The sequence below is a fragment of the Nyctereutes procyonoides genome, unplaced genomic scaffold (assembly GCF_905146905.1).
Source record: "Nyctereutes procyonoides isolate TBG_1078 unplaced genomic scaffold, NYPRO_anot_genome, whole genome shotgun sequence".
Lineage (NCBI taxonomy): Eukaryota > Metazoa > Chordata > Mammalia > Carnivora > Canidae > Nyctereutes > Nyctereutes procyonoides.
In genome coordinates, this window is record NW_026575043.1 from 51,278,346 (window position 1) to 51,305,699 (window position 27,354).

At 36.6% G+C, this 27,354-nt stretch overlaps 1 protein-coding gene across 2 annotated transcripts in view; it reads left to right on the top strand.

The window, feature by feature from the left end:
• MED13L (mediator complex subunit 13L) overlaps positions 1 to 27,354 on the top strand; it is a 299,067-nt gene that overhangs the window by 234,381 nt on the left and 37,332 nt on the right. For both annotated transcript variants that reach the window (XM_055322293.1, XM_055322294.1), the window contains exons 5-14: positions 3,001 to 3,146; positions 5,982 to 6,176; positions 6,571 to 6,759; positions 10,408 to 10,573; positions 12,456 to 12,560; positions 16,468 to 17,196; positions 18,223 to 18,448; positions 19,446 to 19,551; positions 19,862 to 19,986; positions 23,038 to 23,137. In XM_055322293.1, the coding sequence (XP_055178268.1) occupies positions 3,001 to 3,146; positions 5,982 to 6,176; positions 6,571 to 6,759; positions 10,408 to 10,573; positions 12,456 to 12,560; positions 16,468 to 17,196; positions 18,223 to 18,448; positions 19,446 to 19,551; positions 19,862 to 19,986; positions 23,038 to 23,137 (2,087 nt within the window). The remainder of the gene's footprint in view (positions 1 to 3,000; positions 3,147 to 5,981; positions 6,177 to 6,570; positions 6,760 to 10,407; positions 10,574 to 12,455; positions 12,561 to 16,467; positions 17,197 to 18,222; positions 18,449 to 19,445; positions 19,552 to 19,861; positions 19,987 to 23,037; positions 23,138 to 27,354) is intronic.

The following is a 27,354-nucleotide window of genomic DNA, read 5'->3' on the forward strand; positions in this document are numbered from 1 at the left end:
AGAGAGAGAGAGAGAGAGAGGCAGAGACACAGGCAGAGGGAGAAGCAGGCTCCATGCATCAGGAGCCTGACGTGGGATTCGATCCCGGGTCTCCAGGATCGCGCCCTGGGCCAAAGGCAGGCGCTAAACTGCTGCCCCACCCAGGGATCCCTCCCCCTCTGATTTTTATACATATGGGAGTGTATTATTCACACTGTTTTTGTACCTTGTTTTTCCCCCTCATATTTATGACTTTTTGTTGGAGGATTTCACCTGTCAGTGTGATCATTTTCTTTTAGGTAGTTGCACAATATTACTTTGTAGGAATGAATCATAGGTCATTGTTTAGTTAACCAGTTCTTTACTGATGGACATTTTGGCTGTTTTCAGTATTTAACTGTTACAAGCAATGCTGTAGTCAATAACTATACAATAGTTATATCTATGGGATAAAGTCTTGGAAGTGGTATTGCTAGGTCAAAGGGGAATTCTACTTTCTAATGTCACTGTAGTCATCCCTGCCTTCCTGTGTCATATAAACATAGAAAAAAACAAAACTGTATAGCTGGAAAGGGATATAGGAACCATCAAGCTTAGTGGTTCCCAAAGTCATGGTCCTTGGGCTGGGAGTAGCTGCAGCAGCACATGGGAACTTTGTACAAATGCATATTCTTGGGGCCATGCTGGACCTCCTGAATCAGAACCTGTGAGAGCCCAGCAATTTGTGCTCACAGCTCATTTTACATATGAGGAAACTGTGATTAGAAGGGTGAAGTAACTTAGCAGTTGTCTCAAGGTGTGACCTCTGACTTCTTTTTGAAACTCTTTTCTCATCATATCACCTCTTTCCCTCTTTTGGAATTTCCAAACTGCCTGCTGTTCTTAACAACATCTAATCCTTGTGTCATGCCTCTCTCTTACTTTTTCTTTTCTCTCTGCCACTGAAATCCTATTTTCATTTGTTCTTGCTTTCTTGAAGCACTTGGATCTTCCAAATTGGAAAAATTTGTACATCTTAGCCTTCCTATGCTATTTTATTTCTATTTCTGTATTAGTGTCTGGCTTTATTCAATGTACATTCATATCTGTCTTTTGTTAGCTTATACATATACCCATTCAGGGCAAGGATGATGTTTTATTTGTTGTCATTTTAGGCTTCTTGCACCTTCTTTACATTTACTAATTGGTAGGTAAATGTTGGTTGCATTTCTTTTCATGCACAGTTGGAAATCAGTGGAATAGAGAACATACTCTGTGTTACCCTCAATACCTGTAACTCTAACCAGTTTTCTTATAAATATGCTATTGACCACACAGGACAGTAGGTGTGAAAGGGATAAGTCAGCTTAAACGCCTCCACTGAAGTTTATAGATGGAAAATTAACCAATCTGTAGTCAGTAAACCTATATTTTGATTCTCTTATGATGTGTGTTGAAGATATGTTTCTAATATCATTTTCAGAAATTAAAGGATTATGCATTTTTACAGTTAATGGTATCTTATACCAGTATACATTTAAATTGCTATATGTCATTTCCTCCTTGTAAACTTAGAAGTATGGTGTCAAGGAGGTGTTTAAATTTTTCAAAATTCTTTTTTTTCCAATTTTTATTTATTTATGATAGAGAGAGAGAGAGAGAGAGGCAGAGACACAGGCAGAGGGAGAAGCAGGCTCCATGCACCGGGAGCCCGACGCGGGATTCGATCCCGGGTCTCCAGGATCGCGCCCTGGGCCAAAGGCAGGCGCCAAACCGCTGTGCCACCCAGGGGTCCCAAATTTTTCAAAATTCTTATAAAATTTTAGTTACTATCTTAAGTTTACTCCGTTGTGCTAAATATCAAGACTAGGTATTTCCTTTTTTTTTTTTTAATAAATTAATTTTTATTGGTGTTCAATTTACCAACATACAGAATAACACCCAGTGCTCATCCCGTCGAGGTATTTCCTATTGTTGAAACTAAACATTCCAGTAAAACACACCATTTTCTCAAGTTATCTTAACATACTTGTCAAGGAAGAATATAGATGCTTCCCTGTGTGATAAAGTGAAAGTTTTAACTTTTAGTTCACTTTTTCCTTAAAGCATTATAATTTTAAACCTAAGCAAACTGTAATGTTTTTAGTAGTATTCAAAATATAGTTTATAATATTTTAGAGAAATTTTGAGAAGAATCACATCTTGGAGATGATTTTTTAAATGATTGTTGCCTGCCCTACAGAGATTTTGGTTCATCAGGCAAGTATTCTTATGAGCTGTCTTGAGAAATGGAGATATTATCACTGGCTTAGGGCCAAAGTTAACAACTTTGAAAGAATGTGCTTCTGTAGTAATTTTGAAATTATTTTTCTCCAAGACACATCATTTTTTATCAATTTTTAGCTAATTGTGTGGAAAATGGAGAAGTGGAATGCTTTAATAAAATTTTGTGATCAGAATTAAATTGTAAAAATTAAATATAACATCACCAGTCCATTTAGAGACTTGTATTACCTTAGCAGTTGTACATTGGCGACTTGTATACAACTGTATCTTTAATCGCTATTTTTAGATGAACAATTTTAACCATGTCAGTGTTGTAAGCTTGTAAATTTGATTTTATTGTTATGTCAAGCCAAACATAAGCAAAACTATTTAATCTTTGTCCTCAGAATCCATTAAAAGCCATTTCAGACACTAGTGCATGAGAAGGTAGAAAAATGTTATGATTCTTTTTCTGTCCTTAGGAGTTTATAGTCAGCATAGGAGACTTTATGCAAATGAAACAGGAGGCAGTCTGCACAATAGCTTTCCAGATTTCACAGTGCAGCATAACTATCTAGTATCTTTAATTTAGTTGGTCAGCAAGTTATTGTTACATTATTTGTTCAAATCAACTGGAAGTTTATGCTATTAATTCATCAGAGACAAGCTTTGCTGGGTGATTGATAAAGTAAAAGTGTATCCCATTTGTAATTCCTGTACCTTGCACTCATTTCCTATCAAAATGTAGAGTTGAGTTTCTCATTGTTTCTTTTTTAGTGAGCATTTGTCCTGTGCATTCACATTCTTTCTTCATGGGGAAAGTAATGTATGTACAAGTGTGGAGATTGCCCAACACCAGCCAATTTATTTGATCAATGAGGAGCATATACACATGGCTCAGTCTTCACCTGCACCATTTCAAGGTAAGTAAACGGTGATGTCCCTGCCATCTACCTCTCTCCCACCAAGTGGATAGCCACCTTGCCCAGTAAGGTTTGCAGAATGAGGTATTATCTTAAACTGGCATTTTAAAGCTAAGCCTATGCTTAACTTTAAGCTAATTAATAAGATAATTTAAGATAATTAATGCTAAGCATAAGGGTCAACTTCTGAGGAAGCAAGGGAAGACTAGCATTTCACAAAGAAAGCTTGCCAGTATTTTGCTGAAAACTTAGAGCTTATCATGTGTACAACATGGTGAAATTATACTAAGGTGAAATTATACTAAGGAATAAACTGTAGACAATTGCCTTCAGAACAAAAGAAGAGCTATAAGAATTTGAAAAATATAATCCACTGAGTAATTGACAAATCTTAAAAATTAGAAGTTTTCATTGTTTTGTTTCTTCCATGGTTTCAGGCATACAGTGACTTAACAGAAAATTACTGTTTTTGAAATTTCAACCAGAATCCTATTTCTAGAATTGTATAGTTTCTTTAGTATTGTTAATATCGTTATTATTTCTTTTGAGACTATACTGATTGTAGGTATTTGGTTGTAATTTAACTTAATGTGTAAATTTTCATTAATTTTCAGCTAATCGCCTAGATATTGCCAAAATAACACCATATCCCTTTTTTTAAACCATGAATTCTAAATCTTTGGTTTTGTTTTTGGAATTCAGAGTTTTCTATAAATAGCTTTTTAAATTTTATAATATTTAACTGTAATAATATTAGATTGAATCATCTGGAAAAATCATTTTTGGTTCAATTTAATTTATTACTAGAGATGTCTGGTTGAAATGGTCCTAGTATATCACACAACATAATTTTTTAAAAACATTGATACTTTAACAGATTTAACTAAGTATTTTTATTGACATAACAGTTTGTCATTGAGTGGTTAGCCTCCATATTATTTATGATTGCTTTTTGGTTTCCTACAAATGATTCTGATTTAATTTAATGAAAACATCTGTTCCTTGCCCTAAAGATACTTAAGCCATTTTTTTTAAAGGTAAAAAAGAACACTGAATCATCATTTAACTGTGTCCTAATTATTACCTTTTTTTTAACCACCTCTCTTTGTAATACATTTTGAACTATGCACATTATCATTCTGTAATTTTGAGTGTTTGCTGTGTGAACTACTGTAAAATTCAAAACCCAATTCCCAAGCTGTGCACTTAGGAGTTGTACAGTATGTGGATATTGTGAATTACCAGAATTATTTAAATACTGTGTTTTGTTGACTTTGAAGATGCTGAGGATCATCTAACTTCATTCTAGACTTTATTACTGAAAATAAAAGGAAGCATTTATGATAAGAACAGAAGGAATTCCTAGTCACGAGGAAAGGCAACTTACCTAAGTTGGGAAAGATAATATTAGCAATATCAGGTCTCCATAGACCAATTAATTTTAAGTCTTACTGCTTTGTTGCTAATGTCTCGAATCATAGAAGACTTTTATGAGATGTTATCCTGCTTATTTCCTAGGATTGGTCTGGAGAAGGGATATTCTTAGGGCAAATGTTGGCCTATAGATAATTATAGTGAACATAATTAACCATATTGGTGTAGGAATTTTCTAGAAGTATTAATACTTCTAGAACACAGTATTAATGTGTTCCATTCCAACCAACAGTGGTTGTGTTGGTTGGAATCAGTATTTTATTCTGTTTGGATCATTGAGAAACAGCAGAAAGGCACTAAGAAATATGTGATGTCTATAGTTATCACTCTCTGGAATGAAGTAATATGTCATCCAGACATTAAAAAAAACAGAGCCATCCAAAAAAAGAACGTCTCATTTAATGACTATGCTGAGATTTTTTTTTTAGAAATTAGGATTCAGAAGGGATGCCTGGGTGGCTCAGTGGTTGAGCGTTTGCCTTTGGCTCAGGGTGTGATCCTGGAGTCCCGGGATCAAGTCCTACATCAGGCTCCCTGCATGGAGCCTGGTTCTCCCCCTGCTTGTGTCTCTGCCTCTCTCTCTCTGTGTGTCTCTCATGAATAAATAAATAAAATCTTTAAAAAAAATAGGATTAAGAAAAAGTTTATCTCTGGAAAAGTATTGTTTGGAAGGTTAGCCTTACCCCACAGATATGAACTGGCTGGGTTATATGCAGCATCATGTTAACTACATTTTTGTGGCTAGCCCAGTGAAAATAACATCGAGTCAAACACTGAAAGAGAAAGATAGACTTTGAGTCCTTTACTTTGAGTATAAGTTTTATTTAAAGTTGTTTCATCAGTGGACTTCAAACAATTCATAACTGAAATTATAACTAAGTAAGCATTATGTTTCACACTTGGTACATCAAGGCCTTTTTGTTATTACAAGTTTTTTTTTATATATTGTTTTAAAAATTACAACAGATATTTAGGAAGTCTCAAATCCTGGAGTGTTCAAGTACTAGACAGGTTTTGGGGTATATGTATTGAATGGTTTTCTTTTGTTATAAAAGATTCAGTGTTTGCATTGCATAAGCTCATATCAAACAGGTTTTGTAGATGCTTTCATATATAGATAGTTTATATATTGTGTGTTGATAACAGCTGTCTGATAATTTTTTTTTACCTCATCCATTTGATTTCCTTGAAAAATTGATGTGTGTTGAGAGGCATATAGATAAGAGGTACTAAAATGAGGAACTATAAAAAAAAATTAGACTTTATAAGGGGTCAGGAAATAAAAAGCGATATCCAGGAAGTGAGGCTGGGCTTGAGCCCAAATGACCATGTATGTAGCATTATGCTTAAGCAGGAGTGATTATTCTGATCTGTAACATACGTTTCTCCTCCCTGCCTTAGTACTGGTAAGTCCTTATGGCTTAAATGGCACGCTCACAGGCCAAGCATACAAGATGTCAGACCCAGCCACCCGTAAGTTGATTGAGGAATGGCAGTATTTCTACCCAATGGTGCTGAAAAAGAAAGAAGAATTGAAAGAAGAAGAGGAGTTGGGATATGATGATGATTTCCCTGTGGCAGTTGAAGTAATTGTTGGTAAGAGAAAATATTTTGCCTGAAGAACTTTATTCTATCTTTTTCATCTTTCTTAATTTAAAAAGATAATCATTGAGATTCATCAAAAATAATCTCCATAATTTTCCCATCTTTTTTTTATTCTCTTGACACAGTGGTATATGCTGAGTAGTTATCTTGCCTGAAGCACCAGTGGTCCCTGTATTCCAAATGCTATTATCATAATGTTGGAGCACATGTTTAAACAGCTATTAACTTAGGAAGGAATGGAGCTAGTCACTTTTGGCAGTACCTAATGAGCACCTCATTTTCATCATATGATAGCTTTGACTCTGACCACTAGAATAATAAAGTTGGCACCCTGGTGTGAACTTTTTCTCAGGCCTGGTTCTGTCCTTGCTCTCTTTCCTTACAGGTGGTGTTCGGTTGGTTTATCCTTCAGCATTTGTTTTGATCTCTCAGAATGACATCCCCGTTCCTCAGAGTGTTGCTGGTGCTGGAGGCCATATTACAGTGGGGCAGCAGGGACTTGGTAGTGGGAAGGACCCAAGTAACTGTGGGATGCCTCTTACCCCTCCCACCTCTCCAGAACAGGCTGTGATAGGTGAGTACGGTCCAGGAATATCTTGGTCGGGGAGATCACGGAAAACCACGCAGCTCCCTTGCCATGGAACAGATGAGCAAACTCACCGTGAAAAATGCCTTATGGAAGAGGTGGAGGTAGAGTGACATTTTGCAGAATAGAGAAGGAAAATTTTCAACAAACAATTGATAGGCTTCGGAATTTTAATTGTGCCGTATTAGACTGTACTCCAGTTAGACAGTGTAGTTGTTTCCCTTAAGTTCTATACATACAGCTCTTCCTTTACACACATGTGCTCATGTGCACACACAATCAGGACAAGCTATAGGCTGCTTTTTCTTTACTTAAACAATGGAAACCACTAAATCAGAGAATGGCTTAAGTATTTGCCTAATTGACCATTGCCAGCCAGGGATAACTTTGAGATAATTCTTTCCTTGTTATATTATAAAGGCAGACTGGCATCCAGAAGCTCTCAGTAAATTGCTGTTCTGTCAGTAATCTGCCTGCATTAATGCTATAAAGTATTAATTATACATGAAACTTTAAAAAATTTCCTTCATGAAAACACTCAGAAATTGTTTAAATTGGGAGCATTTTGACTTCTTTGGAGTAGTATATTTTCTGTATTAACTGTTGTAGTTGACTTCATTTTAATTGGAAATCTAGTCACTAAGGAAAGGATATTCATCAGATGAGCTGAAGTGAGATTATTTATAGGCTTTTTAATGTAGGCCATTTTGGCAAAACCATCAGAGTAAATCAAGTCTTGGCTGCTGAACTGAAAACAGACTATCCAGCATGATACACAATCACGTGGCTATTTTCATGAGATTAGAGAAGACAGTATTTTAGAGCTTCTAGCATGGTGCTTGGCATATGGAGGGTATTCAATAAATGTTCATGGTTAAGCAGTATATTGGGGACAAGAAATAGACATTGTGATTGAGACCACCTAATTTAGAAATCTGGCTATATAGCTTTTACTAGGTGAGTTGGCCTTGTTAAATTCTCATACTTGGCCTGAGCCTCCATTTCCTTCTCTTAAATACTATGTGCCTGACAGAGCTGTTACATATACTAGGTGAAGTACTTAACAGCACTCTGTAGGCAGAAAGCAGTATACAAATGGTGGCGTAAGCATTTAAAGCAGTACTCAAAACTCCAGCTTCAGCACACGATCGTGTTATCTAGAAGGACTTACTCAGAGACTGAGTGGAAGGCATAGAAATGGGCAGCAGGCAGCCTCCGTCTTTAGGACCATGCAGTTGCTAAGATGTGTGAAAAAAAAGACACATCCAGCTCTGATATGGTGGAGCAGAGAATTTGGATGATCCCCTGTGAAAGGATTTGCTCAGTTTTTAATAAAACGAAAACAAAAAAAAAAAAGGAAAAAGAAAAAACAGTCTTTTAAATAATCATCATAAAGTTATACTGATACAGAGACTATAGCAATATTTTGAGAAGTTTTGATCACATTTCATATTAAAGTTTGGATTTTAAACAATTGTACTACATAAGTTATCAGTTTTTATTTATCTGTTTAGCCTGGTACTTAGAGATATTTGTATTCAACTTAAAATTGAAAGCCTGCTGTATGCATGATGTTCCTGGTGTCTAATCAGTTCTGAATTTTAAATTTCACAATTCAAAAACACCAGGTTTTGTTTACAGTGGTTTTCAGCGTGGACTTCCTAACTATAGAGTTTCAAATTACTTCCCCTGTGACTACTCTGTGTATGTCATTGTACTAAGCCCTAGGTAAATAAATCCCCTGATGCCTCTTCAGTCTCTAAAAACTAAATAAAATCAAATGGAATCTTTGTTGTAAAATGATTTTGTCTAAATTTTCATATCATGATACAATGAGTTCTATGTTAGGACTCTTAATGCTCAATCAGAGAGAATCCTGGTCAGCCTTGTCTTTCTGCAGTTGACTAACATTGAGCCATCGCCATGTTTTCCTAGATATAGGTCATACTGGGTTCCCCTTTCCCCTAAAGGGGCCAAGAATCTCCTAGTTTAGCAGGGGATCTAGGAGACCTAACTGGTTTTGGTGAAATCATTTATCCCTCATGTGGTTAGGTACCTCAGCTTGCGTCTTCAGTTTATGGAGATAATTTTGAGTAACAATATTCAATACGTATTTGATAGCAATGGAGTATAGGTCTTGTCTGATTCCCCATGATTAACTAAAATCACCCACATTTTAGTTAAGTCATTAAAAGCTACTGAAAGGCATTAACCCAACTTTATTCAGAAAAGACTATGCCTTATTTTCCCCACCCCTCTCATTTTTTGGTCATAAATTGATCCCATATGATACCATGGACTTAGGATCTCTTTAGCTAAATTGTAAGATGTTTGGGAGCAGAGGGCTATGTGTTCTACTTCTGTTTGTTTCTCCACTTTTCCTAGATTTATAATAAGCATTTGAAAATCCATTGTAAAATTGAAATGAATTATTTTGTACCACAAACCAAGTCAGGGAACTTCTAAGATGAAAGATAGCAATGAAAGACCAAATTTTTTGTCTTCTTTATCTAATTTGTAATAAAACAATACTTTTTATAGGAAACAAGCACACTTCATTCAGTTCCTTAGAATGTAAGCATTTTGATAATACTTTTTTGTTTTTTGTTTTCTTTTTTTTAAATAGAGCTAAGCCTAACCATTCAGCTCAATACAGTGGTTGTATTCCAGTGATATCAGGACTATTAAATTGTGGGATAAGGTTGTCTGTTTATTTTTCAGATAAGGGTGGAGATTTCCAGAGGGCTTAAAATTGATTATTTCAGTCAAGATGTTTTGTATGAGTTTTGTTGAGAATAAAACCCATGGTATATTGATGAAGTCACATAGATGAAAGTAATTGCATCAGAATTTAATACTGGAAATTGACTTCAATATTTGTCTTGTATGAGATAGAAGTAGTAAAATACTCATAACCAAAAAACAGTATTACCAGTAACTATAGTGATCCTAAAAGAAATGGATTATTTACCAACTAGTTGGAAAAGCTAAGTGGAGTTATTAGAGAGAAACCAGTGAATGATCCTTTGATACAGAATGTCGAGACAACCTCTTTCAGTGTTTTAACACTGAGCTTTCATAAATAGTGTCAGGTATAAGGACAAACAGTTCCACATACAAATTTGAAATTTGACCTTGTTAAAAGCTTTGTGCTATTAAATCCTTTTTCCTACCTGGGCACTATGTGCAGTTGTTGCACAGCTTTTTAGCTAAATGAGCATAAAGCTCCCTCTGCTGTTTTGTTCGGCCTTGAAACCTTACTGCACTGTGGATTTAAAAATTTAAATCAATCTATTCATGTTTATATCTTTAATACTATGATGTATGAGCCTTTACAAGTAAGTTGTCTCCAGTAGAGTCGGAATGCCTCTGGGTATGCCCTTGGGTTGTATGAGTGTGTGAGTGTTGATGTGATTAACTATTTTAGGAAGAACACAAAGAACCATACAAAGTGCCAGTACACACAATTTATGCTCATAGCTTCAGATAGTGTTGTTGCCAGCGGGTAGGGGCAGAGCTACATGAATAATATGAGTTTCAACAATCAAAACATTTCTGTTAAATAAGCTTGCAGTCTGTGTACTAGGAGATCTTTTCAGATAATTTTCACATTCCCAAATTGCCTTTCTTTTTCAGGGGAGAGTGGAGGTACGCAGAGTGCGGTCAGTCACCTAGGCTCCCAAGACGGGGGGATGATAACTATGCACAGTCCAAAGAGATCGGGGAAAATTCCTCCAAAACTCCACAATCATATGGTCCATCGAGTCTGGAAGGAATGCATCCTCAACAGAGCCCAGTCCAAGTATGACTTTTGCATTATGTCTGGTTTAGATCATGGTTTAGTAACACCATGTCTTTGATCACTACATGAGGAGTGTTGATTACATTGTACCATTGTGTGACCAAACCTGAGGGGTCATTGGATTGGTAGTTCATCTTTTTTTTAATATAATAATGCAAAATTCAACCCAAGGATGTTAAAGATGTTTACTTTACTTGACTCAATTATCTAGGAAATTTTGAAATACCTGTTTATCTCAAGATTGGCACAGTATTCATCTGACATTTTTTTAGCACAGATGGCTTAGGACAGTAGTCAGTGGGTTTGGTTTTTCCTTCATATACCAATTTATGAATTTATGAATGTTTTCCATTTACAAAGGGAAATGACCTTCTTCGTCACATATTCTGTGACATGGGCCTTCTGTTTTAAATGACAATACAGTTCTGAACTGAACTGATGCAGAGGGGTATTTACTAGCTGCTGTGCTTCTGTTGTTTGATTTGGGGAAGCCATATTCTTTTCTTCCCTTACTTGGCTTTGCTTCCTTCCTTTCCCCTCTACCTCTCCTCTTGCTCTCTCTCCCTGCCTTCCTTAACATATTTTTGGAAAAGAGGAAGAATTGATTCTAAGAAGAGACTGGTGGTGCTGATGATTTTAATTACATGAATGATAACAGATATTACTCAATAAATACTATTCTGCTCACCAAGATTTATGTAAACTTATTTATCATCATATTTTCACATCTTTTTTGATATAACTGAGATGTCCCCTTTCTGGACTGAGGAAAGTAAACAAAGGAGTTTCAATCTCTAGAACAGAATAAGTATGGACACCCTTGCCAATAACTGCTAAGAAGTCCACTTCAGTGACTACGACTTCGAGTTTTACAGACAGATAAAAAACCTGTCATGTGGATCTAACTTTTAGGAAATTCATTTGTTTCTTAGTGAATTGGTTCTAGAGTAGGCTGCTGAAGAAGATATAGTACATAAAATCTAAAATAATTGCAGTGGGAGATTGTATGTCATGTGCTAGAATTAAAAAGGTATCTCTAGTCACTTAAAAATTATCCTTTGCTCTAGAATAATTGGTACAGATGTTTTCACCTCTATCTACAATGCCTAGATAATTTCCAAGTTAACATTTTCTTTTTCTTTTCCTTTCATTTACTGTCTTTGATATTTGTCACCAATAACCTCCACCAGCTCTAACAGCCAGCCGCTTGTGTATCAGCACAGAACAGGGTAGTGGGACACCCAGAAAGGCAAGGGAGGGTGGAGAGCAAGAGAAGTCCCTCTAGAGCCATCATTGGAGCACTTTGCAGTATCAGCTGTAGCAAAATTAGCAATACAGAAATACTGCCCAGTGTTTTTGTCAGTATGTAATAATGGACATCTGCTTTTTGCTACCAATTACTAGTGACAAGTAGGAGATAATTTTTTTCTTGTCTTTAGTTTACATTACAAGCGTAGAGTGCTGTTCTATGCTTAGACAGTAGTAAATATAGGAGTTTTAAGAGTGGCACAGTGTCTCAGGGCATATAATCCACAGATGCTATGAAAAGAAAATTTTAAAGGTTTAGGTTATTTCTGCAAAGTTTAGGTGACTTTTAAAAGCAACAATCAATAGTACCAGATAGTGTTTTAGTTGCTCTATCACCCATGTTAAAATGTACATTAAACTTAAATAGAAATATTTTGAATCTTGCTTCTTCTAGTGCATAGAACAAGTTTGGTTCTTTTTCCTGTCCTTGGGTTGCTCTGAGTTATCTGTCAGCTAGATAACATTACTATGTGAAATGTATTCAGGTCTTTTAACCTGCCCCCCCTCCCCATCTACCATGGAGGTATGAATATTATCTCATGTTTACACAAGTCACATTTTTAACCTTTTTTAGGAGGAGCCAAATGTCAACTCCAACTCTTGAAGAAGAGCCTGCTAATAATCCTGCTACTTGGGATTTTGTGGATCCAACCCAAAGAGTCAGCTGTTCTTGCTCTAGGTAGGTAGTAGAAAAAGCACAACAGGAGTCGGATAGAATGGTAGCAACTTTTGTGGGCTATCTCCTGGACTTAAGACCACTTCTTCCTCATCATTTTATTTTGTTTTGTTTTGTTTGGGTTCAGTCTTCTTCCTCCTCTAGTATAGAAGGAAGAGATAGATCTTTTCTTAAATATAGATAGTAGTTTTATTGTTAGGACTCAGGAAGAGCTTTATCAGACAACTGGCCCTGTTATCTAATTGCTCCCACAAATTTCTTCACAGTAGCTATGCTCCCCTTTAAATGAGTTTATTTAAATATTCTTAATTTTAAAGTAGAGATAAATATTAAACAAGTAGGCCAGAGTTAATAGAATTTGAATTAAATAGACCTTCCATAGAGAATTTTTGTTGTTGATGCTGATGTGTTTTGATGCTTGAGGCAGGTATTTGGTAACATCTGGCAAAAGCTAAAATGGTTGTTCATCCATTTAGATACTTGAACCCTAAATTGATTTTTGTAGAAAATTTTTGCTTTCCTGGATATTACCTTGACTTATCACTCCTTGTAGTGAAGAGTCATCTTGCCATGAGCTTTCATTAGGATTCTTAGATTTCTTTCTTTTTCTATTTTTTTAAAAGATTTTATTATTTTTTTTTCATGTGCATGAGAGAGTGTGGAGTGGGCACAGCCAGGGGTAGGAGCAGAGGGAGAGGGAGACAGAGAATCTTAAGCAAATTCCACCCTGAGCACAGAGGCTTACGTGGGGTTCCATCTCACGACCCTCATATCATGACCTGAGCTGAAATCAGTTGGATGCTTAACCTAACTGAGCCAACTAGTTGCCTCCAGGATTCTTGATTTCGTAAGTATCCATGGGCCTTACCCCTAACTCAGTTGACTATTGAACATGTAATGGTGAGTATTTACTTAAGGAGCAACTTAGAGTAGCTTCACTTCCAAAGTATGTATTTTCACATTTGATACTGCTCAACACTTAGAAAAAGTTCTGTTAATAATAAAGTATATTTAGAAAATGCCCATTCATTTCCCTAGTTTAGATAGGGGTTCTTAATGTGGCATAAATAAGTTGGTTTTAGGGTAGGGTGACAGTCAAATGACCCCTGAGAATATATGCAAACTGTGTGTGTACCTGCATGCATGCGTGCATACACACACACACACACACACACACACACACACACACACTCTTCAGTAGTTTTGACACCATCTTCCCATCCTCCCCTGCCCCTAATGTTGATTATTTTTTATCAAGCTCTGCCTTTCTAGTCAGCTTTTTTTTTTTTTTGAGAGATGTTGTACCAGCCTAATGAAATGCACTACTGATTTTTTAAGGAGGATGTTTTTGAAGAAGTTATTTATTCATTAAGTATCCTCTCTGAGCATGTGAGAATCTGTCTCTAGTCTCAGGATGGGTGTGGTAAACCAGCTGAGTACCTGTTTTACTTCTGTTTCTAGGCCATTGTAAATTTATGACAAAAAGCCTTTTCTTATTAACATTGATTTCTAAACAGCTCACAGCCAAGTTATGGGCCACCTTTACAAAATACCTAGGAGGAAAATGTCAATGTATTTATCTCTGCTTGTGCACTCATCTTATTTTTGCTCCTCTTTTACTTAATCTAAATTTTTTTCACCTGTTAATTATTCTTTTTGCTGATTTCTATGACATTTTTATTTGCTGCCTTGAATTATTTTTACCTGACATATAAGTAATACTTTTTCTTTTGTCCTCTGGACTCATTCCTCTGTTGCCTCACCAGGTTCTTATACCTCAGGTTTTTTTGTAGTTATGCATTTCATTCCATCAACTTCCAAATATTTATCTCTAGACCTGACTTCTCATATATACTCTGGTCTTAAATTTTGGTGGGTGCTTCTTAGAAAAACCCTTAATATTGATGTGTGTTTTCTCACAAGTCAAGTATCCTGTTGTCATTTTTATCAGTTTTCCCTTTTCAGCGTAGAAACTACCATATATTTTTTTCTTCATTTTATGTAGATAATTTTTTATTTTTGCATTTCACATTGAATTTCTTTGAAATATCTATGATAATCTATTTGCCTCATTCTTTTAGCCACTGTGTGTTTGTTTCTTTTCTTTTCTTTCTTTCTTTCTTTTTTTTTAAGATTTTATTTATGTATTCATGAGAGAGGCAGAGACATAGGCAGAGGGAGAAGCAGGATCCTTGAAGAAGCCCAATGCGGAAATCGATTCTTGGACTCTCCAGGATCATGTCCTGAGCTGAAGGCAGATGCTTAGCCAGTGAGCCACCCTGGCGTCCCCAGTGTGTGTTTCTACACTAGTTGATCCTGCTTCTGGTTCCTTCCCATCACAGGGCTACCCATATAGTTAGCCTTGTGAGCCTGATTTCCTGCTACCTGCTTCACTGAAGCCTCTTACATGTACAGAGATGTGCGGTGATAGTCTGTTACTCACTGGTGTATCCCTAATTATAATCATTTGCAATATAGCTGAGTCATTAAATACAATTGAAAAAAAATGACTTTATAAGATTGTCTGGTTTGCAAAAAGTCCTTACTTTGAAGAGGCTACCATAAAATATCTATTGAAGGATTGGTGTGGGTAAATGCTTTGAGAAAATCCAAATGAAAAAGTTTTATGTAAAGACAAGATATGAGTAGATATTTTCCAGTAAGACATTCAACTCTTACTGTGGTACTGTGCCTTGGAGGTTTAAAGCACAATTTTTACCTTATTGACAATAGCCTTGTGCTGCTTAAACAACCTTCTTCAAAGTCACATTTTTTTTAAGAGTAGCAAAGATTTTAGCAGAAGTCTTCTCAGATTATCTACTGCAGGATTACCAAGCCCATTATGGAATGGTCCACTCTGCACACTATTTCATGGCCTTATAGGGCAGAGTGGCCATCCTGCTGTCCCACTAAACCATCCCATTATGCCACACAAATCCGTTTTACTGCCCACCAGGGCACCATTGAGTGCGATACAGCAGTAATTTAATGCCACCCTAGTGGCCTCAGAGAGTTACTGCTGCACCGGCAGGAGAGCTCACATTTTCCCTTGGTGAATTTATATATTGGGAGGAACTGGCTGACCTGCTGTATAACTTTGTTGCACAGATTAAACATAGGCATCATCTGGTAGGCCCTTCCTGAGCAATATCTCACACCTGTGCTTGCCAAGAAGTGTGTTAAGATATGAGCAGACTTGCTGCCCTGCTTAGTACAGATGCATTTGTCTACGTGTGTTGTTTTAGTATTCACTCACCATCTTTTTACTTCTAATTTTGTGAGTCTAGAAGATACAAAGTTCTCTTTTATCCATAAGAATGTCATATAAGGTTTCTAGTCTGTTTATTCTGTTAAATATTTGTAGGATTGACACTCATTTTTTTGATTTCACTCTTTGGGGGGAGAATTGCATAATTATTTTATTCCTAATTTGCAATACTACAAACTGTTATAAACCCTTCTGTATTGAGTTAGTAGAGTGTTGTAAGATAAAAATCGAAGCTTTTTTTACCTTCTCTTTCTTCGCAAATGATCTCATTATTCTTGGTTTTAAAATGCAGTGTGAATACATTAGCTGAGGCCCTTACCAAATTTGAAAGATTTGAGGATTTTTCAAATCAGTCTTTTGGTAGGGGTTAGCAATGTTAAGTCCATCTCTTACCTGCTTAACTTGTATGTGATCGATTCACCATTCTCCATCAGTGTTGCAGTCTTTAGTCCTTTAAAAAATAATGAACACTTAGAGTCCATTTCAGTGTATTAGTGCATCTGGTGTGTGCTTAAAAGATACAACCTTGTCAGAGGCATCTCCTTCGTAATGTTATAATGATGCAGTAATGTTGTACTGTCATAATGGTCCAGTTAGATTTCAAGTGTGTGTTTCCTGACCTTGTTTTAATTCTCATTTCAGGCATAAACTTTTAAAACGTTGTGCAGTAGGACCCAATCGACCTCCCGCAATATCTCAACCAGGGTTCAGTGCAGGACCGTCATCATCTTCATCTTTACCACCTCCTGCGTCTAAGCACAAAACAACAGAAAGACCGGAAAAGGGAGACAAATTGCAAAAGAGACCCTTGATACCATTTCACCATAGGCCCTCTGTGGCTGATGAGTTCTGTATGGAGCAGGATACACCAGGACAGAAGCTAGGGTTGGCAGGGATAGACTCCTCCTTAGAGGTGTCTAGCAGTAGGAAGTATGATAAACAAATGGCCGTGCCTTCCAGAAATACAAGCAAGCAAATGAATCTGAATCCTATGGATTCTCCTCATTCCCCTATTTCCCCTCTGCCGCCAACACTCAGCCCTCAGCCACGAGGTCAGGAAACGGAGAGTTTGGACCCGCCCTCTGTCCCTGTGAACCCAGCCCTCTATGGAAATGGGCTAGAACTTCAGCAGTTGTCGACTCTGGATGACAGAACTGTCCTCGTAGGCCAAAGGCTGCCTTTGATGGCAGAGGTCAGCGAGACAGCCTTATATTGTGGGGTTAGGCCCTCGAACCCCGAGTCATCCGACAAGTGGTGGCACAGTTATCGCCTCCCCCCCATTGATGATGCTGAGTTCCGGCCCCCAGAACTCCAGGGTGACAGATGTGATGCCAAAATGGAGGTAAACTCAGAGAGCACTGCATTGCAAAGGTAAGGCAACTGTGGATACCACCCATGTGATTGCCCACCGACCCCTTGGAGTTAGGGCTTACCTCCTCATCTCCCCATGCTGACCCTTCAGAGCCAAAATGAAAGATGCTTTTCTTTACCATTCCTAGACTCTGCATTTGGAAAACACTAAAAAGTCAAATGCTTTTTTGTCCTTCGTGAGGTTTCACACGTTATTTAAATATGTTGGCATATAAAGGTTTCATTGTGGCATTTAGGACATTGGTATTAATTTATTTTTGGCCTCCTGTTTGTTAGTCAAAGAATGGAGCTTTATGATACTTTCCATGTTGTGGTCAGTGTTTTCTTTTCTTTGTATGTCGACACTTTTAAGGAGGACTTTGCATGTATTCAGGTATATATCCTGCATCTAATAATAATACTATTTATAGTGCTGTTGAACTATGCATTATTCTTCACAATGTATTCAGACCATCTCAGTTAATCTTCACCGTGACCATATTACTACCTTATTTTCATAGCTGAGAAAGAAGCGAGGGTCAAGCAATTAGGAAATGACACAGATTAAACGTGGTTGGACCCAGGTAGTCTGGCCTTAGGGTCTGTCTGTGCTCTTAACTGGAATCTGTGGGCTCAGAAACAAAAGCATATTCTTCACAAAGACCTACTAAGTTTTATTTGTTAATATAATCTCTATAAGAACTTTTTTTTTTAAGATTTTGTTTATTCATGAGAGACACATTGAGAGAGAGAGAGAGAGAGAGAGAGAGAGAGAGAGAGAGAGAGAGAGAGAGAGAGGCGGAGACATAGGCAGAGGGAGAAGCAGGCTCCATGGAGGGAGCCTAGTGTGGTACTTGATCCTGGATCACGCCTTGAGCCTAAGGCAGACACACTTAACCACTGAGCCACCCAGGCATCCCAAAACTTCTTTATAGAGATAAATTTTCTAAGTTTAAGTTTTCCAAATCTTTATAAATGCTTTTTTTAAAAAAAAATGAGTCTTTTTTACTTTATCTTGCTTAAATTGCCATTTATTTTCCCTTTTAGACTTTTAGCACAACCTAACAAACGGTTTAAAATCTGGCAAGAAAAGCAGCCCCAGATGCAGCCACTCCACTTCCTTGACCCATTGCCTCTATCTCAACAACCTGGAGACAGTTTGGGAGAAATCAATGATCCATACACCTTTGAGGATGGTGACATAAAATACATCTTTACAGCAAACAAGAAATGCAAACAAGGGACAGAGAAAGATTCCCTGAAAAAGAATAAGGTACCATTTAGCATAGAGAGCATCCAGCATGGTGTGGGTTTTTGATCTATGTCAGTACAACATGTGTGGGAAAACTTCTGAGGCAGAATGTTTGAGATAGTCTTGCCTGATTGCTCTGTCCCCATATTCATGCTCTTGGTACTATTGTATTGAACAATGTATTGTTCCTTTTTATGTCATGGCTCACCTTTGTTTAAAAGTCAGCTAAACATAAATGAAGCCTCATATTTTCCAGGCTATAGCTTGTACAGTGCATGTTTCCTCTCATATGCTAATTCTTGTTGGCCTATGCTCCCTGCTTATTTCTTTTTAATTATTCCAAAATATCCAAAATGTAAGGAAAAAAATTTGATAATATCTATTTATTGAGCGCTTAGTATGTTTACTGAACCAAGCGCTTTACCTATGTATCTATCTGAATTAATATCAACACTACTCCTAGATGTGTCAGTATTAATTTTACTGGTTTCATTGTCATAAAAATGAGTACTGGGGGTGTCTGCTGTCTTTAGCCTTAAATTTTCAAACATTCTAAAATATTGGGCCATTTAAAGAGGTATTCTTGAGAATAGGGGAAATAAAACAATTGCAAGAGGCTTGTACAGTTCAGAAGAATGCTTCAGAGATTCCTTTATAGAGATCTATCTAGATCCAGAAAGCTTGAACCATAGTTCAGCCTCTAAAATGTTATATTAAAGGCAGCTTTTAACACTATGGCAGGTCTGTAATCAAATGCCACCAGTACTGGTTAGGTATAAAAGCCAGACTGACTCAGAATACTCAATAGGATTGGAGGGAAAGTATGGGAGTTTTGGGTTCTGTTTAAATTCAGGGAAAAAGACATATATTTTATTTCCCTTGGTTGCATAGACCATGGTTTATCATACTTGTGCTCATAACAAGTTCCATTCTACCCTCTAATTCTTTGTGTTCTCCCTCATATTCCACACTTTGGGTTGGTGTTCATGTGTTTTGTTTGGCTGAATTTATTATACAGTCAGAGGATGGATTTGGTACCAAGGATGTCACTACACCAGGTCATTCCACGCCGGTGCCTGATGGGAAAAATGCCATGTCTATTTTCAGTTCTGCTACTAAAACAGGTGTGTACAATGATTATTTGCCTCACTTGGATTGTTGCTAAAGTAAAATGCAAGGGAGATGCTTCTCAATTTAGATTATATTTTTACTGTAATAGCAATAATTTGATCCCATCTTTAAGTTTTCATAGTTTGTTTTTCAGTTACTTTCAAAACTGATAAACATATTTGGAAATAATTGTCTCTAAATTTAACTTAAAACTTAGGGAAAGAATTCACAGGCAGGTCTTGCTCATTGAGATCCATGCCCTCTCCTCACTCTTTCTCTCTAGATGAAGTTGCTCATTCTGCATTTTTGCCTTCTTTCCCACAGATGTCCGGCAGGATAATGCTGCTGGCAGAGCTGGCTCCAGTAGCCTTACACAGGTGACAGATCTGGCACCTTCCCTGCATGACTTAGACAACATCTTTGACAATTCCGATGATGACGAACTTGGGGTGAGTCTGCCACAGCTACCAAAACAGAAGACATGGAGGACTTAGGACTTAGGTCACTGTTGGAGTATTTCCTTATTGTTTGGTCTACGGAATTTGGGGGCCTCTAATTTTAGGTTCAGAATGTTCTACAGAAATGTTTGTATACTTTGAAAGGATTCTTAAAGTTGTCCGTGTAGTCTCTAACACTCCTTGGGTTCTGTTTGTTGATGGCTTTTTTTTTTTCTATTAGTTTATTCCTGTTGGAAACACTAAAATCTTTCACTTTCAGTTCTTCAATCCTAAATATCGTGAGACTAGTAGAAGTGTAGTATGTAGTCCTTTTAGCTCACATTTTAAAATTAATGCCCCTACAAGTTTTTATTCATCTCATCAGTCAGAACATAATCTACATTTTGAGAGATAAACAATATGGTCTATACTTTTTAGGATGGGCACTATTGTAGGGAAAAAGGACTTATGTACATAGAAGTTAAATAACACAAGGTATGTGGTTAAAGTGACAGATAAGAATTATAATTCTTGGTAGAACAGCTGAGCGGAGTCAGAAAATTTATGTCCTCGTCCTCCTAACCACCTCTGTATTTTTGGGCAAGTAGAAGTTCCTGTTTATTTCTGGGGGACCTATCTTACTCATAGGCCCTCTCTCTGTCTCTCTTTTTTTAAGATTTTATTTATTCATTCATGAGAGAGAGAGAGAGGCAGAGACACAGGCAGAGGGAGAAGCAGGCTCCATGAGACTCCATGCAGGGAGCCCAGTGTGGGACTTGATCCCAGGACTACAGGATCACGCTCTGGGTTGAAGGCAGGTGCTAAACCTCTGAGCCACCCAGGGATCCCTGATAGGCCCTCTCTTAAAGGAAATAGGTTTATTAGTTTATTTTTCATTCACTTCTTTATTTCCCTTCCTTCCCTCCCTTTCATCAATTTCCCAGATATTTGTTAATCATTTGATGGTCATTTCTTTTGTGATGTGTACTTGAGGTTACAAGTATTATTATATTACTGCCCTTACACTTGAGGCACTCACAGACCTCCGGGAGAAATAGCAAATACATAACGTTTAAAATGTACTTAAAAATGTATATAAATAAATATACACATGCATGCTTATTACTGTGAGTGCAGTAATTGACCTGCGTCTAAAGATGCTGGATGTTCAAGTATAAAATGACAGGTGAGCAGTGTTTAAGGCTTAAAGGTTAAGTAGGAATCAGAATTCTAAAGCTTGTTCTCAGTTTAAAATAAAATGGATCTGATTAACAGATATTATACACCATTAGTAATGTTAAGTACTTAGAAGATGATGAGATCATAATGGTCCCCAAGAATGGATTTGACTTAAAACGTGGAGAGACAGGGTTAATGAGAGGCAGGGGAGAGACTTTAGTTTGAGCCTGGAATGAGCCTTGGTTAAGCAACAAGAATGAACCAGCTGGGGAAGTTGGGGAGATAGAGACCAGACCATTGGTCTGCTCTCTGAGTAATGAGTAAAGATAGACAAGGTTAGGAAGGTTTTGGCCACACTTATGGCTTTGGACTGCGAACTCTGCCTATATAACGTGTCCCTCTATGAAGGCTGCTGAGTGTGAAACTGACAGAAAAGAAGCGATTCCTGGTTTTCATCAGTCTCATACACAGAAAGCATGAATACTGTGTGGTAACTTTTATTGAATTAAAACACAAGGACCTCCTCAATTCAGGCAGTTGGCTATGTGAAGAAAAAGGACATGGCAATGAGAAAAACTGTAATATAAGAAATTGTTGATACAGGCATTGGAGAGTCTCTTTAAACTTAACTATCTCCCTAAAGTCAGGTATTACTAGGATTGGTTTTAGTGATCCTTTGGGTTTGGTGAGATGCTTTGGTGGTGAAGGTGAGGATGAAATATGAAAAAACAAGGAATCAAAAAGAAGTAGAAAGGGAGGAATGAGAAAGGGTTAAAAAACAAGCATTGCAGAGTAGCTTGGGGACTGTTCACAACTACCATCTCTAGTGATTGTTGTTTGCACTCAGAGTCATTGTACTTATCTCTGTATAAATTATGTATTACTGTTGAACTAAATGAAGATATGTTTACTTTGTTTTTAGAATGTATTCTTAGTAACGTTAATATGTAAAGGAGGGTTGGATATTTTTAATCTAATTTCATTTCTCTGAAATGATTGTTTTTGCTTTACTCTGATTTCTAGCCTGGCATTTAATCAAGAGAATCGCTTGCCTTAGAATCCTTTTGCTAATTCATCTTACTGATAACTGGTGTTGTGAGGTTCTTTGTCCAAGTTTTCATCTTAAATGTCTTTGAATTTAATTTTGCATTTCAACCTTGTGACATGGAATAAGTATACATAAGTAAAAGGCCTTCTATTTGTGAGAATCTTTTTTTTTCTTTTTTGCTGTTTACCTTGCCACCAATTCATTGCGTTCTTAAAGATAATCTCGCCTATTAAAGAACTTAATTTATTTTGAATAACAAAGAAAAGCCCTCTCTACATATCTCCGTGGTTTTGTGTGATAAGGTTATTTTTTATGAAGATAAACAGTAACTGTGGAGGAGATAGGAGCTGAAGATATATGTTTTTTTTTTTTTTTCCTGTGGTGAAAAATAAAAGAATAATACTTTGAGAGGGCTTGAGGTCACCTTTTTAAACTTCCTGCTTCCAAACAGAAGGAAAACCAGACTGATAGCCAATTACTCCTTGGAGTCACCACCCTAATTTAATTATTGTGTCTCTAAACCACTTCCCTAATGACCTGGGAGGAAGATTTGCTTAAGGAATGTAAGTTGTGCTTTGATGGTGCAGTCTGCCCTTACCAGATCCATGCAAAGAAGACTCCGTCACTCTGGTTTTTATTCTTGATAAGCTTGTAGCCTTCTCCTTGGCTTCACTGTCTGCTGGTATTTTTAGAAGTTTACTTGTAAACACCATGTAAGGAAGCATCTTTCTTTTATTCCAAAATATCATTAGGCATATGTTAAGAAATAGTTTACTGCTGCTCTACTTATATTCAGATGTGTTGCCCTGTTTTAATAATAACAATCTTTTCTTAAGGCTGTATCACCTGCGCTGCGTTCATCCAAAATGCCTGTAGTTGGGGCAGAAGATCGACCTCTTGGGAAGGATGGAAGAGCTGCTGTTCCTTACCCACCAAGTAAGAAAAGGAAATTGAGCTTTGGCTTACTATTTATAACTTCTACAAAATGTTTTCATATTCAGTGATGTTTTATCTGAGATGCCTCTCTGTCCCTCCTCCCCTCCCCCCCTTTTCTTTTTACGGCTTAGGAGGTCTGTCTTTACTATTAACAGAATATTAACTGTGAATTAAAACCTGTTTAAGTTGGAATTTCTAAGATGGGGCAGGCAGCTAAGAGACCATTTTAGTTTGAATTCCTTTTGCTTTTGTTTTCAAATTAAGAATGAACTCTTCTGGTTAAAAATGTAGATAAATGTGTTTTATGTTTGTTTCTCTAACAGCCTTTTCCTAGTAGGATAAATGCTATACAGTGACTTTCATTTTTCTTTTTTATACAGTGACTTTCAAAGTGATATTCCACTATAAGAGTTTGTGTAAGATGTTTCAAAAAATTTGATTTACACAAGGATGATGATCATTTGTTTTTTTGTGGTTCTTTTTCTAATTCATATTGAAGTTTGTGTTTCCTTTTGAGATCAAACAGTTTATTGTGTATGACAGCACGAAGAGAAATTTTTTTTAAAGTTACTCTTCATTGTAGGAAACTACATTATTCTACAAGAGAAAAGACAGTAGAAGCAGAAACATAATTCCATTGCAAATCATTCTTTAATACCATCTCATTAACTTCAGCTGGTAATGAGAACAAATTGAGGGGAAAAACCACTATGTCATAGGGATGAGTCAAAAAGTTTTATGAACCTATAAATGTGTGCTGATTTACTCAAATGTAGAAGTGTGAAGTATACAGAGATTGGATTTTGACAGCTTTAGTAGATCCATAGCTTTTTAAAATATGCAAAGCTTTCTCAAGCATGACATGTATGAAAATGAATAATGGTAGCCAGCCAGTTGCTGTAGTTTTTTTAATTAAACATTTTTCTTTTTTTATTACTCTGCACTACAGATTTTGCAAACATAGAATTCACAGATTAAAAGAAACAATATTAAAATAGATACATATGGAATAGGTTAGATGAATGAATTTTTCCCCTTGTATTGAACCAGTTAATCCTCTGCCCTTTTTGACATTAAGTTATATGTTGTGATGTTAAATGTTAAAACATGACTTGTCCAAGGTTATTGAACTCACAATATTGTACTCAGAAATCATTGTTAGTGTCCTTGCCCAGGAAAGTATATGGTATACTCTCTTCTTTATCTCATTTTTATTCAGAAAATAATTGTTTCAAAAAGAAGCAACTCAAAATGTTATGATAAAGTACAACTTATAAAAATTAATTAATTGAAATTTAATTAATTTGATTAATTGAAAAATTAATTTGATAAATTTGATTAATTTATACTTACATATATAAGCTTTGGAAAGTATAGATACATAAGGGTAAATGGGATCTTTCGATGTGCACAAAGTATGCATGTGTAAATGTGTGTATGTGTGTGTATATGAACATGTATGCAATATTTCCTCCCAAGACATGACAATGAAATAACATGGTAAGAAGTTCTCATCTCTGCAAGAGCTTTTTTGTACTTTGAGGTAGAAAGACTGACATAAAATTTAGTGTCTAGAACAGCACCATCCAGTCTAATAGAAATACAGTGTGAGCTGCAAATGAGAGCCATATAGCAGTCTTAAATTTTCTAGTAGTTACATTAAAGGAAGTAAAAAAGAACCATGTAAGATTAATTTAATTAGTATACTTACCTAATATAACCAATAGTGTCATTTTTTACATGTGATCAGTGTAAAAAATATTGAGATATTTGATAGTTCTTTTTTTTTTTTGTACTAACTCTTTAGAATCTGTTGTATATTTTATACACACAGCACATCTCAGTTTGGACGACCCTTGGCTTGAGTGCTCCATAGCCATATGTGGCTAATGGATACTGTATTTGACAGATTATGTCCATAATTATTCATTTGTGTATGTAATAGTGAGAAAAGCAACACATAGTAATAACTAGATTTAATTTTGGCATCAAGTCTGTGTTAAGGTAGTATTGTGTTATAATAATATATACAATAATACACCTCAATTCCAGCCCATTCTGGTAGCTGTTCCCACCCTCACTTTAGCATTTTTAAGGATAAAAATCAAACAAACAAGCCATGGTTTTCTGTTTTGGAGAACTAGAATGTTTCTCTGGGTTTCTGTCATCTTTCTGACTTACCCTCTTTGACTGCAGTTCCTTTTCTCATCTCAGAACCTGTTTAGGGTCACATCCTGTCAGAAATTCCTTGTAACTTAACAGCAAAATCATCCCTTTCCCAGCCAAACAAAAATGGGGAGGGCAGACCAATTATTATAGGCTTTATCACTTACTGAATGTTTAGATGTTACATGGTGAAGTATTCAAGTGTGTGTACATTATGTTATTTAATGTGTACAAAAAAATATGAGGTAGATAGTATTGCCATTTTGCAGATGAGGAACTTGAAGCTAGAGAGGTTAAGAGTTTCCTTAAGAATATCTGATAATGGGGTGCCTGGCTGGCTGAGTTGGTGGAACATGTAACTCTTGATCTTGGCATTGTGAGTTCGAACCCCATGTTGGGTGTAGAGATTACTTAAAAATAAAATCTTAAAAAAAAAGTATCTGATAGTAAGAATAGTGAAGGCTACTTTCTGAAGTGAGTCTCTGGCAGGTGGAATATTACTTACCGTACTTTTTTTGTGTTCTCTTTTACCTTTGATAAAAAATATCAAGGTGGTGAAGGTGTTGAAAATTGAGATATACCAAAAAAAAAAAAAATTTGAGATCTACAACTGTGTTAGGTAGCTTCAAAGAATTTGAGTATCCCCAGGTGAGAAATGTCTTTATTACGTTTCTCAGACAAAGTTTAGTAGCTAATTTAATAAAATAATTTTTGGTAGAATTTTATACCATAGCCAGAATACTTACATGTAAAATAAAGGCTCTGTTTAAGTTCATTTGTCATTTTAACACAAAGAGAATTTGTACAGTTTATTTTCCAAGTATTTGCTTGGTGATTAAAATCTATAATGCAATAGGAGTTTGAAGATTTTATGAAGTGAACTTAGAATTTAAAATGTTATACTTAAACATTAATTTTATATTAAAAATGACCCATAGCTGCTCTTTCTGTGACTTGGAAGAAGGAGTAGGGACTAAAAGATAAAGATGATGGATGTATTTCAAGTATAACCTAACTCAATATTAAAGTCTTCAGTCTTGTTTTATTTTTTCTCTCTTTTTTTTTTGTTTTCTTCTTCAGTCTTGTTTTAAAGAAAATTACTGATCTGGTTGCTGCTACATTTGAAGACCTGTTTTTCCTCCTCAGACTCCAGTGGTTCTCTGGGAGTTTCTGGCTTGGCTTGTAGCCCTAGTTCTATGAATTGTTATGTTTCTTAATAGTAAAATACTGTCCTGGCAAGAGGGGCCTTGAAGATCTACTTGAGTTTTTTCCCCCACAACCCCACCCCCACCCCCCGTTTTCCTTTTCTTTCTCTTTTTCTTGGCGGCAGCAGGCACCATTTTGTTTAATGAAATCTTATACAGAATCCTACTGTAGGAAATAAATGGAAATGGAGCTTCTCTAATGAGAGGGAAAGTTGGGATCTGAGATCCTGTCTGTTGGCCTCTTCCTTCCCTTGTCTTACAGATAAGCACCTGAGGCCAAGAGAGGGTAAAGTATTCCAGATTATCTTATTGTTTAACTGGGAAACATGGTAAAGATCATCTCATGCAGAGGTTCTCACCTTTTTTCTGCCTCCCATCTGGTGGAAGCCTCCCCTTGCCCCCGTAAACAAAGGAAAGAAAGCAAGCCTGGTGAGAATCACACATCTATCCAGCCATTTAGATGAAGGATCCAAGGCCCCCAGGGAGGAGTGACCTGCCCTGACTGTAGCAGCACTGAGCTGTGGAACTGTTCAGGGTCCTGCTGCTGATTCATACAGCACTGTCTCAGACTCCAGCCCAGGGCAGAGTGTGATGCAGTGGTTCTTTATTAATTTCTGATTCAGAGCTAGAGGTCGTATCCTAGTCTATTCAGTGGTTACTGTTTGCCTCTTTCAATGCTGAAGCTTCTAGAAAGAGCAATGTGTTTGGAAACTGGGACATCCGATGCCATTCCAGAACAGACTTACATTCATGGCTCCAAATGTATACATAAATTTGCTGTATAGGACACCCCCTAGTGGTCAAGCTTCCAACTTGCATTACATTATATCTGCTCTTGCTTTCGAA